Below are 18,065 nucleotides of genomic sequence, written 5' to 3' on the forward strand. Positions count from 1 at the left end.
AAAGTTTTCTGATTCTTTTTTGCCATTTTTTACCTAATATTGATCTTAAGATATGCTAGTCTATTGCATACTGTGGCAATTCAAATACAAACACAAAGACAATGTTAAGCTTAATTTAATTAACCAAATAGCTTCCAACTGTGTTTGATAAAATGCCATGTGGTTTTCTAGTACCAAATGAGCAATTTAGCATGATTACTCAAGGATAAGGTGTTGAAGTGATGGCTGCTGGAAATGGGGCCTGTCTAGATTTGATAATTGTTTTTGGTTTTTTTAAATAATGATTTTTACCTAATATTGATCTTAAGATATGCTAGTCTATTGCATACTGTGGCAATTCAAAAACAAACACAAAGACAATGTTAAGCTTAATTTAATTAACCAAATAGCTTCCAACTGTGTTTGATAAAATGACATGTGGTTTTCTAGTACCAAATGAGCAATTTAGCATGATTACTCAAGGATAAGGTGTTGAAGTGATGGCTGCTGGAAATGGGGCCTGTCTAGATTTGATAATTGTTTTTGGTTTTTTTAAATAATGATGGTGCTGTTTTTTACATTAGTAGTGTCCTGACTATACTTTGTGATCAGTTGAATGCCACTTTGGTGAATTTAAGTACGAAAAAAACAAAAATAAAAATAAAAATTTATATATATATATATATATATATATATATATATATATATATATATATATATATATATATATATATATATATATATATCTTTTAAATATATATATATACACAGGTAAATCTCAAAACATTTGAATATCGTGGAAACGTTTTTTCCGTAATTTCATTCAAAAAGTGGAACTTTCATATATTCTAGATTCATAACACTTAAAGTGAAATATTTCAAGCCTTTTTTGTTATAATCTTGATGTTATGTTCCTGTGTTGTCTGCCCCGTGTTTTCTGTTTCACTCATCACTGATCACGCTCCATGTCACGTTTTTCTTTTATGTCTCCGTGTTTCACTTGTCTTTGTCAAAAAACTACAATTCCCACAATTCCCGGCCTCCCTCACTGCCTGCACTCATCATTGTTCTCACCTGTGTCTCGTTCAGTCTTCATTGTGTCTGTGTATTTAAACCCTGTTGTTTTCCTTTTCTTTGTCGTTCGTTGTATGGTTACCTGTCATTTCATGTTGATGAATATTGTTATGGATGTTTCACCCGTGTCTTGCTGTTCCTGTTTATGCCTAGTTTCTCCAGTTCGTGTTCCTTTAAGGTTTTCTGGTTTCTAATGTTTACATTCTTGTTTATCCCCTCGTGGATGTTTTATTTTGTTCCCAGTGTTTTGTTTCCTCTGTGTTTTCTTGTTAATCTGAGCAATAAAGCTGCGAATAGATCCAACCTCTTGTCTGCCTCCTCCTGCACCATAACAGAAACGAACGACCACAAATGGATCTAGCGGTGCAACGTGCAAACTACCAGCTGCTCAGCCTGAAGCAAAAGGACCGTCCAGTGGAAGACCACATCCGTGACTTCCTCAACCTGGCGAATATCCCGGACTTCCCGGACTCATCCCTGGTGGTCTTCTTCAGGGGCAACTTACATAGTTCGCTGCAGGAGCGGTTGCCACCGGCCGGAGGAGGAAGAGAAGACGGGCTTCCGCCTCCCAGCCCACGCCTGCCACGGTCAGCGAGCCTGACGCCACGACAACCATGCACAGCGTTCCAGCGTCGCCAGTCTCATCCGCCCGGAGGAAGAGGAGAAGGGGAAAGTCCTCTGCCCTCCAGCCTCCGCCTCCCGCAGCTCCGTCCCCAGAACCCCCCATGGCTCTGCCCTCAGTGTCCAGCGGACCCAAGCTCACGCATACCACGGTTAACCAGCCAGAGCCTGAAGCCTCAAACTTCAACGAGCCAGTGCCTGTAACCTCAAACGTCCCTGAGCCAGCGCCTGTAGCCTCGGCCGTCCCTGAGCCAGCGCCTGTAGCCTCGGCCGTCCCTGAGCCAGCATCTGTAGCCTCGGCCGTCCCTGAGCCAGCGCCTGTAGCCTCGACCGTCCCTGAGCCAGCGCCTGTAGCCTCGACCGTCCCTGAGCCAGCGCCAGTGGCTATGAGCCAGCGCCAGTAGCCATGACCGTCCAAGAGCCAGCGCCCCCGAGTCTTCCAGGGCTCCTCCTCCCAAGCCATCCAGGGCTCCGCCTCTCAAGTCTCTCGAGCCTCCCAGGGCTCCTCCTCCCGAGCCTTCCAGGGCTCCGCCTCTCAAGTCTCACGAGTCTTCCAAGGCTCCTCCTCCCGAGCCTCCCAGGGCTCCACCTCTCAAGTCTCCCGAGCCTCCCAGGGCTCCTCCTCTCGAGCCTCCCAGGGCTCCTCCTCTCGAGCCTCCCAGGGCTCCGCCTCTCAAGCCTCCCAGGGCTCCTCTCGAGCCTCCCGAGCCTTCCAGGGCTCCGCCTCCCGAGCCTTCCAGGGCTCCGCCTCTCGAGCCTTCCAGGGCTCCGCCTCCCGAGTCTCCTAGGGCTCCGCCTCCTGAGCCTCCGGAGCCCCCCTCAGCTCCGCCTCCGAAGCCTCCCTCGGCTATGCCTTCAGAGCCTTCAGAGCCCTCACCTCCCTCGGCTCCACCTCCAGAGCCTCCCTCGGCTCCGCCTCTAGAGCCTCCTTCGGCTCCACCTCCTGAGCCTCCCTCGGCTCCGCCTCCAGTGGCTCCCTCAGCTCCGCCTTCTGAGCCTTCTACGCCATCGCCTCCCTCGGCTCCGCCTCCCGAGCCTCCCTCGGCACAGCCCTACGCCTTCCACGGCGCCGCCTCCCAAGCCTTCTACGGCTCCAACTCCAAAGTCCTCCTTGGCTCCGCCCACCACGGTTCCGCCTCCTGGTCCATCCAAGGCCTTACCACCTGAGTCTGCCACGGCTCAACCTGCCTCTGCTCCGCCCACAGTGTCTCCCACGGCTCTGCCTGCCTCTGCTCCGCCCCCAGGGTCTCCTGCGGCCTTGCCTATGCCTCCTTCGGCGCCGCCACCCAAGTCTTCGACTGCTCCGCCTCAGAAGTCCAACTTGGCTCCGCCAGCTCCCCCAGTGGCCACTCCTCCTCCCAGGCCCCCTGGACCAGCCCCTGCCCTATGGCCACCTCCTAGGCCACCTAAACCTGTCCCTGTCCTGGGGCCACCTCCCAGACCTCCTGAATCGGTCCTTGCCTTGTGGCCACCTCCCTGGCCTCCTAAACCTGTTCCTACCTGGTGGAGGCCCCCCAGGCCACCTGACCCTGACCCCGTCTCACACCCCCATAGACTGCCTGCCTGCCCTCTCGGCCTCCCTGGTCTACCTGTCGGCCCCTTGCGCCTCCGTGGACTGCCTGTCTGCCCTCTTGGCCTGCCTGTCCGCCGCTTGTGCCCCAGTGGACTGCCTAATTGCCCCTTTTGCCCCATGGACTGCCTAATTGTCCCTTGTGCCTCCTTGGACTGTCTCTGTGTCCCTTGTGCCCCCTTTTGTCTGTCTGTGTTCCCCCAGGTCTACCCCCTCACTCCTTGGACTTTTTGTTTTTGTTGTTTTTGTGGGTTTTCTTTTTTGTAGGACCGTCTGGAATCCGGTCCTTTTGAGGGGGGGTTATGTTACGTTCCCGTGTTGTCTGCCCCGTGTTTTCTGTTTCACTCATCACTGATCACGCGCCATGTCACGTTTTCCTTGTTGTCCGCTCCGTGTTTCACTTGTCTTTGTCAAAAAACTACAATTCCCACAATTCCCTGCCTCCCTCACTGCCTGCACTCATCATTGTTCTCACCTGTGTCTCGTTCAGTCTTCATTGTGTCTGTGTATTTAAACCCTGTTGTTTTCCTTTTCTTTGTCGTTCGTTGTATGGTTACCCGTCGTTTCATGTTGATGAATATTGTTATGGATGTTTCACCCGTGTCTCGCTGTTCCGGTTTATGCCTTGTTTCCCCAGTTCGTGTTCCTTTAAGATTTTCTGGTTTCTAATGTTTACATTCTTGTTTATCCCCTCGTGGATGTTTTATTTTGTTCCCAGTGTTTTGTTTCCTCTGTGTTTTCTTGTTAATCAGAGCAATAAAGCCGCGAATAGATCCAACCTCTTGTCTGCCTCCTCCTGCACCATAACACTTGATGATTACGGCTTACAGCTCATTGAAATCAAAAATCCATTATCTCAAAATATTAGAATAAAGAATTTATAATACAGAAATTTAGACCTTCTGAAAATGTATGCTCCAAATACTTGGTAAGGGTTACTTTTGCACAAATTATTGCATCAATGCGGCGTGGCATGTGGCATTGCTGAGGTGTTATGGAAGCCCAGGTTGCTTTCATAGTGGCCTTCAGCTCGTCTGTATTGTTGGGTCTGGTAGATTGTCTATGGAGTTCAGGTCAGGCGAGTTGGCTGGCGAATCAAGCACAGTAATAAAACGTTTTAGCAAACCAGTTACTGGTAGTTTTGGCACTGTGGGCAGGTGTCAAGTCCTGCTGGAAAAAGAAATCAGCATCTCCATAAAGCTTGTCAGCAGATGGAAGCATGAAGTGCTCTAAAATCTCTTGGTAGATGGCTGCATTGATTCTCGATTTGACAAAAACACAGTGGACCAACACCAGCAGATGACATGACACCCCAAATCATCAATGACTGTGTAAACTTCACACTGGACTTCAGGCAACTTGGATTCTGTACCTTGGATTCCACTCTTCCTCCAGACTCTGGAACCTTGATTTCTAAATGAAATGCAAAATTTTCTTTCATCTGAAAAAAGGACTTTGGACCACTGAGCAATAATTATTTGCAGTAATTTATGCAAAAGGAGCCCTGACCAAGTATTAAGTGCCTAAATTAACATACTTTTCAGAAGGTCAACATTTCTGTATAATAAATTCTTTATTCTAATATTTTGAGATCATGGATTTTTGATTTCCATGAGCTGTAAGCCGTAATCATCACGATTACAACAAAAAAAGGCTAGAAATATTTCACTTTAAGTGTTATGAATCTAGAATATATGAAAGTTCCACTTTTTGAATGAAATTACGGAAAAAACGTTTCCACGATATTCCAATGTTTTGAGATTTACCTGTATATGTGTATGTGTATATGTATATATGTATATATGTGTATATGTATATATATGTATATATATACACATATACACACATATATATACACATATATATACATATATATATATATATACATATATACATATACATATATACATATACATATATATATTTAAAAAGAGAGAGAGAGAGATATCTATATATCTATATATATATATATATATATATATAGATATATATATATATATAGATATATATTTGTATTTTTGCATCCTTAAAAATACTTTTAGGGTGGGACAGATGTGCAATGTTTTTATTTAGATTTATTCACACACTTTTATCCAAAGTGACTTGCACTTAAGACCAACTGTGTCCATATTTGTATTTCTTGTGTGTCGAACCAATCACATGACCATGGCATTGCTGGCACCATGCTGTACTAGTTGAACAAGCATCGCTTAAGGTATTCAACATGTCACTCTGCACTGTTGTTGTGCTGAATTTAAGAGTTTGTCTCGGTGCTGTGTAATTAAATTAACAAAATATAACATTAAAATTTAATAAAAATTCATAAAATATCAAATTTGAAAATTCTGCGACGTAAACAAACAGATTCAAAAAATAAACTTTGTTTTTATATAGATTTTCAAGAACACTCTCATATGCCTTTGGTTGAATTAACATATTTTCCTGCCCTAAACTCATGCCATTAGTAGAGTCAGTCTTGCTGGGGCTCGATGGGTCATTCAAACAGACCAATGCAGTAGCGGATCCTGGCTTAGGCAATATAGGCAGCCGGCTAGGGCAGCATGATAGGTTACCTGCTCGGCTGCCCCATACAGAGCTTGCAAGATCGTAATGAGAGAAAGGGGCTCATTAGATTGTGCAGCCCCGCCCCTGGCTTGATATACTGTTACTTCATTTCTTTATTCATTGTCAGGTTATTTTTATTTAAAGGGATAGTTTACCCAAAAATGACTGAATGTGCCATTTGTATGTATGATTCTTTTGCAGATTACAAATGAAGATATTTGAAGAACATTGCAGATCTGTAGGCCCATAAAATGCAAGTGAATGGTCGCCGGAATTTGTAAGCTCCAAAAAGCACATAAAGGCAGCATAAAAGTAATCCATGTCTTCAGAAGTGACATGATAGGTGTGGGTGAGAAACAGATATGTTGAATCTCGCCTAATGCACCAAGCCAGAACCGCCACTGGATCAATGTCTGAAAGAGCCATAATGGTACATTATTTACACTTTTTGGTGAAGTCCACCTTCGAATGGTTTTCTTATAGTTGCCTTTACATATTAATTAGGATAAGACAAAGTATTTAAAAAAAAAATGCTACTCAAAAACACCAACTTTATATTACAAGAATTACGTATTGAATTATAAAACCCATTTTCCTACTTTGGGATAATTATATACTGTATTATATCATGCCAACTTTTATTTGACTAAATTGAATAGAACATTCAATGGCAATGCCAAATCTCAAATTAATCAATCCACGCTTACATCCATCATTAGACATGCCTCGGTCAGTAAGGTAGTTGTGAGATGCGACACATCACAACTAACACTTTGCTCAGCTTCTGAACAAAGTCCATTAACATGTGACACAAATAGCAAATGGCCACAGTCAGGCAGTGCAGGTTGAAAACATGCCATGGTGTGGAAATCTTCCTTACCCCCGGAGCCCCACGCTGTGTTGACGTTACCATTTCTCATACCTCGACTGCGATGGCGGCTGCGGTTTGGGTCGGTGTAGAAGGTCAGCTGAGGCTCACTGTCCACCTCCGTCCCGGAGTCTCCATCATGGGCTTTTGGATGAAATGGTATTTTGTATGTAAATAAGCATGAACAGTTCTAAAATGTAACTGTGGCTGACTGTCATGAAAAATAATTTATAACTTTGAGTTTAAAATCAAAATAATAATTTCACAGCAGATATATAACAACATTTCCAAAAACACTGTGATTCTCTGGGTTTGAAATTAAACAATTGCGACAGCATGTCAATTTTATTTTTTTATTTTATTTATTTATTTTTGTCTAATTGCCAATCCCCTTGTTTATTTTTCTTGCAGTACTGATTAATACTGCAAGTAATAATAAGCAATAAACCCCTACAAAACAGATACATTAGAAATATCAAACTGAAAAACAAAATATAATAATCATTTTAATGAAGGAAAATGTTTTTGTGCTGCTATTAAAATTACATTTCTTAAAGGTGAAGTGTGAAATGTTCTGCACCACCAAATGGAATTGCAAAAACAAAGACTTCCAAAAAACAAAAAACAGATTAAGCCAATGTTGCTAAGTCAGGTTGGTCAAGACAAGCAATCAGAGCAAATTTCTTACTGAGTCACAGTGTTTATACTTTTAAGGGGAATAAACCTATGAATGGCTTACAGGTACTTTTAATTAACTTTAATTAACAAAAATAAAAATTATCATAATTTACTCACGCTCATGCCATCCCAGATGTGTATGACTTTCTTTCTTTCGATGAACAATAGCAAATATTTTTAAATACAGGTGAAACTCGAAAAATTAGAATATCGTGCAAAAGTTCATTAATTTCAGTAATTCAACTTAAAAGGTGAAACTAATATATTATATAGACTCATTACAAGCAAAGTAAGATATTTCAAGCCTTTATTTGATATAATTTTGATGATTATGGCTTACAGCTTATGAAAACCCCAAATTCAGAATCTCAGAAAATTAGAATATTGTGAAAAGGTTCAGTATTGTAGGCTCAAAGTGTCACACTCTAATCAGCTAAACACCTGCAAAGGGTTCCTGAGCCTTTAAATGGTCTCTCAGTCTGGTTCAGTTGAATTCACAATCATGGGGAAGACTGCTGACCTGACAGTTGTGCAGAAAACCATCATTGACACCCTCCACAAGGAGGGAAAGCCTCAAAAGGTAATTGCAAAAGAAGTTGGATGTTCTCAAAGTGCTGTATCAAAGCACATTAATAGAAAGTTAAGTGGAAGGGAAAAGTGTGGAAGAAAAAGGTGCACAAGCAGCAGGGATGACCGTAGCCTGGAGAGGATTGTCAGGAAAAGGCCATTCAAATGTGTGGGGAGCTTCACAAGGAGTGGACTGAGGCTGGAGTTACTGCATCAAGAGCCACCACACACAGACGGGTCCTGGACATGGGCTTCAAATGTCAAACATCTTACCTGGGCTAAAGAAAAAAAGAACTGGTCTGTTGCTCAGTGGTCCAAAGTCCTCTTTTCTGATGAGAGCAAATTTTGCATCTCATTTGGAAACCAAGGTCCCAGAGTCTGGAGGAAGAATGGAGAGGCACACAATCCAAGATGCTTGAAGTCCAGTGTGAAGTTTCCACAGTCTGTGTTGGTTTGGGGAGCCATGTCATCGGGCTGGTGTTGGTCCACTGTGCTTTATTAAGTCCAGAGTCAACGCAGCCGTCTACCGGGACATTTTAGAGCACTTCATGCTTCCTTCAGCAGACAAGCTTTATGGAGATGCTGACTTCATTTTCCAGCAGGACTTGGCACCTGCCCACACTGCCAAAAGTACCAAAACCTGGTTCAATGACCATGGTATTACTGTGCTTGATTGGCCAGCAAACTCGCCTGACCTGAACCCCATAGAGAATCTATGGGGCATTGCCAAGAGAAAGATGAGAGACATGAGACCAAACAATGCAGAAGAGCTGAAGGCCGCTATTGAAGCATCTTGGTCTTCCATAACACCTCAGCAGTGCCACAGGCTGATAGCATCCATGCCACGCCGCATTGAGGCAGTAATTAATGCAAAAGGGGCCCAAACCAAGTACTGAGTACATATGCATGATTATACTTTTCAGAGGGCCGAGATTTCTGTATTTAAAATCCTTTTTTTATTGATTTCATGTAATATTCTAATTTTCTGAGATTCTGAATTTGGGGTTTTCATAAGCTGTAAGCCATAATCATCAAAATTATATCAAATAAAGGCTTGAAATATCTTACTTTGCTTGTAATGAGTCTATATAATATATTAGTTTCACCTTTTAAGTTGAATTACTGAAATTAATGAACTTTTGCACGATATTCTAATTTTTCGAGTTCCACCTGTATATATTTCAGCTCCATTGGTCCTCACAATGCAAGTATGGATAACAAAACTGAAGCTCTAAAATGCACACTAAGGCAGCATAAAAGTAATCTTTAAGACTGCAATGTTTAAATCTATTTCTTCTGAAGCGATACGCTATTTTAAGTATTTTTTTTCCTATAAATTCTCCTCCCTGCCCTGTAGATAGTGATATGCATGAAGAATGTGAATTGCCAAAAACAAAAGAAGTGAAAGTGGACATTAATAGTAAAAAATGACATAAATATTTATCTGTTTTTCACTCAGACTTATCATATTTCTTCTGAAGATTTGGATTTAACCACTGGAATTTTATGGATTACTTTCATGCTGACTTAATTTGGTACCATTCACTTGCGTTGATTGGACATACAGTGTTAAAAATTAATCTAAAAGTCTATGTTACACACGAGGGTGTGTAAATGATGAGAACTTTTTCAATTTTGGTGAACTATACTTTTAAGCTTGTATAAAAGAAAGAATTAAAAAAAAAAAAAACACTTCACCTTTAAGGCACTTAATTCACTGAAATATTACATGAAACAGTATATGTAAGAAATCATGGAAGATATAATAATCAAAACTGGTCTATACACTGAAGTTTGAATTCATGAAATGAAATGATGCAGTGAATGACATACATAACATACAATGTCAACAGACAAATAAAAAGGGAAATATATTCACATCACCTGCTCATATAATAGTGGACAACATTCAGCAATTGGAAAAATGTCAAAACTTCCACTTAAATTATATAAAACACTTCAGAAACCACATAATTTCAAACATACATCACAAATGTACAGCACAGACCCCATAGTGCCATATAGACCAATCAGACAAAAAAAAAAAAGAATCCACAATCATTGTTCTCTGGACACCTAAGATACATGATTCTCCTTCCTGAGAGTACTGGGTAAATATAAGTAATGAACATGAGGTAAGGAGTGCAATTGAGATGACAGATGCACACCTCCTTGGGCTCTTTTCTGATGTGTACAAAAGACACAATTTACACATCACAAAGCAAGAAAAACACTCACATTATGCAGAGTGAGAGGAGGAGATGCATGAACACACTGACCATGGATTAGACTGCCTCACAATGATGAGGAATAATGTTTGAAGCCATTGATCCATTAAGAAGACGTCCTTTGTGGTGTGGTGGAGAATCAAGTAATTATTACTTATAAACACGTATTTCACGAAATGACACTTGTTTTCACTTATTTTAAACTTTATTACTTTATTTTATTGTTCCTCTTTTAGCTCAGGAGTCAAAATGCAGAAGTGGGTAGAGTAGCCAAAAACCGTACTCAAGTTAAAGTACAATTATTTAAAAAATACTCAAGGAGAAGTAAATGTACTAACATAAATAATTACTTGAGTAAAAGTAAGAAAGTATCCAATTAAAAGAGTACTCAAGAAGTGAGTAACTCGTTACTTTCACAAATGACATAATAGTCGTTAACTCCCCTATATTCCATTACATTATTTATACACATTTAACATTTATTACAGCATTATTATTATTATTAATGGAAATTATGTCATAATTCACCATCATGTTGTTCCAAACTCATATGATTTTCCATGCAAAACAATAAGTAGATATTAGACAGAATGTTTGCCTGAGTCACTATTTACTTTCAGTGAATGTGTTTTTTCCTTTATATTTTGAAAGAGAATGGTGACCGAGAATGCCAGTCTGTAACATTTTGTCAAACATCTTTTGTGTTCCACAGAATACAGAAGGTCACAAGGGTTTGGAACAACAAGAGGGTAGTGAAATGATGACGGAATATTAAATTATGGTTGAGCTATCAATTTAAAGGGTAAAAAATACAAATACAAATAATCTCGTCATATACTCACTGTCATGCCATTCCAGATATGCATGACTTCCTATCTTCTGCAGAACACAAATTAAGATTTTTAGAAAAATATTTCAGCTCTGTAGGTCAGGGAAAGGGTGCCAACATTTGATGCTCCAAAAAGCACATAAAGGCAGCATTAAAGTAAATCCATATCTTCAGAAGTGATATGACAGATCAGAGGTCCATACTGGGTGTCAACATTTGAAGCTCCAAAAATCACACAAGTCAGCATAAAAGTAATCCAAAAGATTCCAGTGTTTAAATAAATGTATTTTGAGCGATTTGATAGGTGTGGGAAAGAAAAAGATCAATATTTATAATTTTTTTGTGAAAACACAAGAACTTCACCAAAAACACAAGAGGAAGAATGTAAAATGTATTTGTTTCTCATCCACAGCTACCACATCACTGCTGAAGATAATTGATTTAACCACTGGAGTTTTATGGATTACTTTTATGCTGATTTATGTGATTTGTTAAGCTTTAAAATGTTGGCACCCATTCACTTGCATTGTATGGACCAAAAGAGCTGAGAAATACTCCTACAAATATTAATTTGTGTTCAGCAGATTAAAGAAAGTCATACACATCTGTGATGGCATGAGGGTGAGTAAATGATGAGAGAATGTTCATTATTGGGTGAACTTCTTTTAAGGGCTCTTGTCAGATCTGGATGAATTTGTCAATAAGAATAGAGGTTTGGAAATGTTTGTAGTAATTATTATGGTGAAAACATGAAAATATCCCACAGGGGTACAACCCAGCTTGTATTGGAGTTTAAAGATACAAAAGTAATTCAAATAAATATAATAATGTATATTAGATAAAATGTGTTTACTCTTTATATTAACATATATATTATTCTGCATACTATCGCCTCGTGCCCACACATCACTCACACGTGCGCCTCGCACCCCTTGCTATGCACACACAGAAATGCTGTCGGTTCACGCTTGAGTTGTCAGTCACATGAATGGCAGAGCAAAAGTCATTTATTTACACTTAACTTGGATGTTTACATGCATTTATACAGTTAATCAGCCCGTAGTATGTGATAGTTGCTAGTGCGAGGGTGTGGGGTAAATGCATAAATACTGCTCATGACATGCGGGACAAAGCGCACTGATATATTGCTGCACTGATTTAAAAATGTACACTTAAAGATGTATGTCATAAGAGCCCTGTTACAGAATCACTCTGAAATGACCATCATATTACACTGTATTAGCATTAGAGCCAAAACTTACCTCAGCATGCTGTCTAAGTTTGAGCTTCAATTTTAAACTTGAAACATCTGCTTGTCTTGGTGTTAAATTAAGACATTGCATGACTAAACTATTATTTTTGACTGTGCGGAGCGAAGCAGTGAACAGCTGTTGTAAAAGTCCCATTCAATAATCTCTCAATAAATTACACATTAACTAAAATTAAACCCAGTAATGTAGCCTTTTTAATTTTTTTGACCAAAAGAAGCACCTTTAAAGAAATTAGCTGTAAACCTTAGAGCAGGTGAGAATTGTGTGTTAGCCTCCGCAATTAGGTGAGGGTGAAAGGTGTAAAGCTCCATGCAGGGTAATAAAAGATGAGCTATTTAAATTTTAATCGCAGAACACCAACAGCCTCTCGGCATGCAGCACAGGTGCGCATGCCTCCTAAAAGAAATGATATTTTGTCCTGCCATTCAGGGCTCTAAAACTCAATCATTAGAAAGGTCTTGCTATCACAGAGTCACCAGAATGCTCTCAAACTGAGGAAAGGTGAAATACGAACACTTACTCGATTACTGTTGACCTAGAGATAGCTATGAAAAGTTAAACGTCGAGAGCAACAGTTCTATTTTTTCTAATGAAAAATTAGGGATATAAATAGATGAGATGAGAAAGGCAGGTGTGACTGCGAGAAGAAAAAAAGAAGTTGAGAGGACCTGTGCGCTCACACACACACGTTCTCCTTCGGCGACGTGAACAGGAGTCTAAACATAGCCTTTAGCAGCCCTCGCGTTTGGCAGATCGCTCTGAGAGCTCGCTCAAAACGTGCTTCATTAGAGAGGAGAAAAAGAGAAAATTGTTTCAAAGGGGAACAAAGTCGCTCTGTCTTCATGCAGATATAAAACAAATGAATGTTGACAATTGTATTAATCTTGATTTGTCTTCGGATGTTTGCCAATAAACAAACAGGGCAATGTAAATACATACTGTATATGAAAAACTAGGGAAGGCTGGAGAAATGGGGAATTTGCTATTTAGGAGTTGTCAGAAGAGTTTTTATAGGACAGCAACTCAATGCCAGGGTCAAACCCTCAGAGACAAATTCATCCGTGATGCAATTAGTGGACTGGTGATATAGTACATTCTATTCCTCGAAAAATAAAGATTTTTATTAAGTTTGATATGTTTAGAAGTTGCTTCCTTAAAAATAATCTCCATGCCTACCACCTTTTTAAAACAGCAACTTGGCTCTGTTAATTGCTCTCAAAGAGTTGATTAGTGGATCCAATTCATTTTGTTTATTTTAAACTCTCACTATTTTTATTTTTGTATTATTATTGTATTAATTTACAGTGAATAGATAATGCAAGTGCATTGCGTATGAAACAGGCTCATCTGAAGGTCATGGAAAGGCGGTATGTCTGCTGGACTGAGGTAATGAGGCATAAAAGCATGAGCAGAGAATCAAAGATTTGTGCAGCTAGAAAATACGAATATTTTTCAGTGAGAAGAGTTCACTGGCCGTTTTGTGCCCTGAACAAGTACGAGTGAAAGGAATGTTTGAAATTTTGTTTGATTGTTCCTAGTAGCCAACTAAAGGAATGATTTAGGCATGCAATGTAAGTATGTTGTGTTTCAGCTGCCCAAATCTGCTTTGAATTAGAGGAAATGTGGTTTTATACAGTATACAGTATTTATAGAGTAATTTGCACATCACTTTTCAAATGAAATGTTTTTGTTACTGAATTAATGCATTGAAATTAAAAGTTACACAGATCTTATACTTGACAGTCATCTATGATTTTAGTTCTTAAAATCATTATATTCTTAAGAGTCGCTGTCCCTGTGTAAGTGCTGAAATGTTACCACATAGTGACGCTCATAATTGTACTTGTATTATAGCTCGGAACATAACTTTAAAAATACATAATTTACTGTACTTCGCTTGGAAAAGTTATTCTCTTAAATAATCAAGCTAATTAACTGCATAATTATATACCGTGAGGACTTATATCTAATATATCTAATATCTAATATATTGTGAGGACTTATAGCTAATATTTTTACACAATCACTGCTTTTTTTTTTCATCAAATTACAAATTACACAAATACATCTGTGGGTCGAGGTGCAAGCACAGGGTCAGTGATAGATAGACAGTTTCCCTCTTAAATATAACTCCCTTCCCCCTGAATTTAATTTGTAATGCAAACATACGACCACTTTTTACCTGGTCCTGCACACAAATCCGTGTAAGTTTTTGATTTATGTCGATTTTCTTTTATCATTCATTATTTTTTGCTTTTTATTTTAGAATTGTATTTTATTGATCCATTTTATGCCTTCATTTTAAATTATACAATTTTATATTATTATATACAATATATAATAAAAATAGGCCTATAGATGATAAAAGCAGACTGATATATATTCTCTCTCTCTCTCTCACTCTCTCTCTCTCTCTCTCTCTCTCTCTCTCTCTCTCTCTATATATATATATATATACATATATATACATTTTAAATTACATTAAACATTTATTTTTCATGGTCGCTACTACTGCCTAAAGTGTAGGAATGTCGACGTTAAATATATTTAATTGTATTAAGTGTAATTTTGCACACAAGTTTATGTCATTATGATGCTCTCGTGCCCTTTATGGTTACTCCACAGCACTCATAAATCTATGACCATTTTCAAATACTCCTTAAGTTACAATACTTTTTGGAAACAGTCCTTAATACTAAGCATGATTTGTATGATATTTTCTGCAAACATCTTAAGCTTACGATGCTTTTGGGAAACGCAGCACAAGTCGTTATAAACCTAACTTAATTTAGTAATCGAGAAAATTGAAATGACAATGTATAAAAATACAGAATGATGGAAAATGTACAACCCAGTCTGTTAAAATGACATAAAATTATTATTTGTAGCGCATCCTCAGATTGCATCAGCATTACAGACTGCTTACACAGTTTAATGCAAATAATAAAATGCCTTTGAATTGTTATACATTTGTCGAATGAGGTTAGAATTTGTCACTGACCACCTCTGACCACCATAGCTTATGTGGTCAAGAGCAATATGATTGTGATCCAATCACCAAAATGCTAGGCATAAAAGAGCCTGCACAAAATATCACAAACACTTCAGACACAGTACGAGATGAGAGGAAATGAATGGAGGACATAATTTGGTGTGGGTATGATCACACCAATTGTTTGATGGTTGAAATGAGACGTGTGTGCACACAATAGGAGATCCAGACTCACCATGCGTTTTGCTGGACAGACGCTTTCGCTGGTTGGTGGAGGTATTGTGTGGGAGGAGTGTGTTTTGCTGGTGATTACTGTCGACAGGACTGGTGGCTATGATGTTATCCTTGTACTTGCTCATTAGGGACAGTTTTGTACTGTCACTCCCTGATGGCACAAAGGTTACAATTAGGGATAAAGAGACAGATGGACAGAAAATAATAGCCCACCGAGGGTATATAGAGACACTTTACATACTGTAAATGCTTGCAATTCAGAAGGTCAAGTCTTTGCAAAGTATTGTTAGTGCATTGCTACACTGAGAGCCTTCACAGGCCAGTGATTCAGTACTGTATATGACATTCTGTCATTCACTACAATGCAACATTTCCATCCCCTTTAGAATGAGTAACTTGCACAACAAAGACAACCGGCCCTGCAGGGTTTTATTGTATTTGGCAAATTATTGTGAAAGCATGAAATCACTCATCTCCCACATAGTATTTTAGGGGTATTTATAGTGAGCTACATTTCAAGGCAAACATTGACACAATTTTACATTTGATAAGGGGTGGCCATTCTAAAGTCTATGTATCCAATGCACACAGCCAATCTGGCAAATACTCAAGTCATGCATCATCTGTATTCTTGAGCTATCTTGGTGAAATAAACAGGCAGTGGGATTTTAAGACCAACAAGGTGCAAATTAATTGGGGAGTGAATTAATTTTGTGAATGATTAAATAATATTTTTAAAATGATTATGAGGTTATAATCTGATGTTTCACTGGCAAGTTTATTGCTCTTCTCAAATATTTATTTCCTATACCAGATTATTAATCTATTAAAGAACAACTTTAAAAAGGGTTGTCACAATGCCAAAACTTCTATAATCAATACGAGTTAAATAGCAATTCTCAATACCAATTTTAATACTAATACCAATACTAACAGGTTATTGAACACATTTACATTTCAAATGAAAACGTTAATATTAACCAAAAAGAAGAAGAAACTTGTTTTGCCTGCATTTCTGCTATAGCTTCTGTACCACTCATACTTCTGAGGTTTGAAGCTCACTTTTAAAACTTGGCAGTGCATGAATGAGGCATTTCTGGCTCTTTTATGACAAATTGCTTGCGGTTTTCCTCATTTGTAAGTTTATTTTGATAAAATGTCTGCTAAATGGTTAAAGGCAGAAAGTGCAGCCACAGATATTTCTACACTATGTTTTTTGCTTTGTTTTGTTTTTCTCATACAGACTACATTTATAGACTAACTGTGTGACAAAAAGGTGCATTTGATATGTATGCCCATAGCCGCATCATTGTGAATGTGCTTCACAGAGCACATGTGTGCAAATACATTTATATGCATTAGATAGCAGCAGGCTGTCAGTCAAAAGGCATGCAGGTATCTAGTTGAGTCAGTACTCGGAATTACCGATACTGCAGAAATGTTCGGACTAAAGTAATTGTATTTTTGACATCCCTAACTATAAGTAAGCTGTTCGTAGGTTGATTTCTCTTAAAACTGTGGCTTTGAGGTGCTATCAAATTTTTTGTTTTGTTCGTCCATCCCATCTTCACAAACTTGGCTCAAACACTGGATTGAGATTGTGGAGATTTTGGAAAACCTTTTTGAAGACAATTTGGTAACGCTAGAAGGACATCAATTACAAACTTCAACTTTATCTCAGAATATACAAAGATTTCATATTTCTGCACTGCAGTGTGTGGAAAGCTCACACACCTGGGGTGAGGTCCATGCCAGCTTTGTCATTGCACCCTTGAAGTGAGTCAAGTGTACGGGTCATCTGACTGGTGAAGTCCTCACCGCCGTTCATGCACTCCCTTTGCAGGTGGTGCCTCAGGTCAGTGATGTCAAACTCGTACCCATCCAGAATCGGTGTCTCGCGGATACTGAGAGTGCCGCTGGAGTTGTGGCCCTGTCCGCGGGAATTTCTCAAACTCTCCCGTGCCTGTCCACCCATCAGCACAGAAGGGATGTAATGAATCTCATTTGCTGCCTCTGCACTTGCACACTTCTGTGGCTGAGGGACCCGGCGTCGTTTACACCAGCGTCTACGAGTGTACAGGATCAATACCAAGCAAAGGATGGACAACAGAAGAGCAATCATGCCACCCTACAGAAAGAGAGAGAATAGAAAATGGAGCAATACAAATTATTTAAAAAGACAGTAAGATGAAAAAAAACCTGCATATATACAACATTTATATGTATAGAAAGACAGTTAAATGTTTTGTGAAAAATATACAGTATGTGCAAGGTTAAATTAGTTAATCCCCACTTTACATGCAGAGACAATTATAAGTAAGTCATTTGTAGGTTTATTCTCACAAAAAGCATAAACATTGTGGCACTTACAAAACTGCATTGTTTGTTTGAGGATCCTAACCAGCCCTGTATAGAACCATTGGCTAAACCAACGGCTAGGGCCGAAACTATTAAAGTCATTATTCTTGCGATCATATTTGATGATGCTAATGCTACAAAATTACACACTCCACCTTTAATTGTATTTTAAGAGTAAACCAGAATATATTGTTTCCAGGTATATACTGTATATATACTGGGACTGTATAT

At 39.2% G+C, this 18,065-nt stretch overlaps 1 protein-coding gene across 3 annotated transcripts in view; it reads right to left on the bottom strand.

Moving 5' to 3' along the window:
• Positions 1-18,065, bottom strand: part of astn1 (astrotactin 1) — a 449,912-nt gene that overhangs the window by 313,540 nt on the left and 118,307 nt on the right. Inside the window, exons 3-5 of one of the 3 annotated variants that reach the window (XM_052129055.1) lie at positions 17,211-17,604; positions 15,478-15,627; positions 6,732-6,821 (exon numbers count right to left, since the gene is read on the bottom strand). In XM_052129055.1, coding sequence (XP_051985015.1) covers positions 6,732-6,821; positions 15,478-15,627; positions 17,211-17,604 — 634 coding nt within the window. Of the gene's footprint in view, positions 1-6,689; positions 6,822-15,477; positions 15,628-17,210; positions 17,605-18,065 lie in introns of all 3 variants that reach the window. The other 2 variants (XM_052129054.1, XM_052129056.1) reach the window with 2 other exon arrangements.

The sequence above is a fragment of the Xyrauchen texanus genome, chromosome 6, assembly GCF_025860055.1.
Source record: "Xyrauchen texanus isolate HMW12.3.18 chromosome 6, RBS_HiC_50CHRs, whole genome shotgun sequence".
NCBI classification, from domain to species: Eukaryota; Metazoa; Chordata; class Actinopteri; order Cypriniformes; family Catostomidae; genus Xyrauchen; species Xyrauchen texanus.